This window comes from Merops nubicus, unplaced genomic scaffold, assembly GCF_000691845.1.
Source record: "Merops nubicus isolate BGI_N331 unplaced genomic scaffold, ASM69184v1 scaffold31554, whole genome shotgun sequence".
Lineage (NCBI taxonomy): Eukaryota > Metazoa > Chordata > Aves > Coraciiformes > Meropidae > Merops > Merops nubicus.
In genome coordinates, this window is record NW_008606754.1 from 1 (window position 1) to 661 (window position 661).

General features: G+C 61.1%; 1 protein-coding gene across 1 annotated transcript; it reads left to right on the forward strand.

Moving 5' to 3' along the window:
* Positions 1-6: 6 nt before the first annotated feature.
* On the forward strand, positions 7-650 carry LOC103772428 (transcription factor SOX-3-like). The gene has a single exon (XM_008939760.1). The coding sequence runs from the start codon at positions 8-10 to the stop codon at positions 632-634; it is 627 nt and encodes a 208-aa protein (XP_008938008.1). The 5' UTR covers position 7; the 3' UTR covers positions 635-650.
* The last annotated feature ends 11 nt before the right edge of the window (positions 651-661 follow it).

Consider the following 661-nt stretch of genomic DNA (forward strand, 5'->3'; position numbering starts at 1 on the left):
CGTACACATGAAGGAGTATCCGGATTATAAATACCGGCCCCGAAGGAAGACCAAGACCTTGCTGAAGAAGGACAAATACTCACTGCCTGGCAATCTGCTGGCCCCAGGAGGGGGCAATGGGGTGAGCAGTCCCGTCGGGGTGGGGCAAAGGATTGACACTTATGCCCACATGAACGGATGGACCAACGGAGCCTACTCACTGATGCAAGATCAGCTGGGCTACAGCCAGCACCCGGGCATGAACAGCCCCCAGCTGCAGCAGATGCACCGCTACGACATGACGGGCCTGCAGTACAGCCCCATGATGTCCACGGCCCAGACCTACATGAACGCTGCGTCCACCTACACCATGTCCCCCGCTGCCTACGGCCAGCAGCCCTCCACGGCCATGAGCCTGGGCTCCATGGGCTCGGTGGTGAAATCCGAGCCCAGCTCGCCGCCTCCTGCCATCACTTCCCACTCGCAGAGAGCCTGCCTGGGAGACCTGCGGGATATGATCAGCATGTACCTGCCCCCGGGGGGGGATGCCACAGACCCTTCCGCCCTGCAGGGCAGCAGGTTACACAGCGTCCATCAGCACTATCAGGGTGCCGGGACTGGCGTGAATGGTACCGTACCACTAACTCACATATAAACTTGGCTGCTCCCGAAGGCGCCCCGC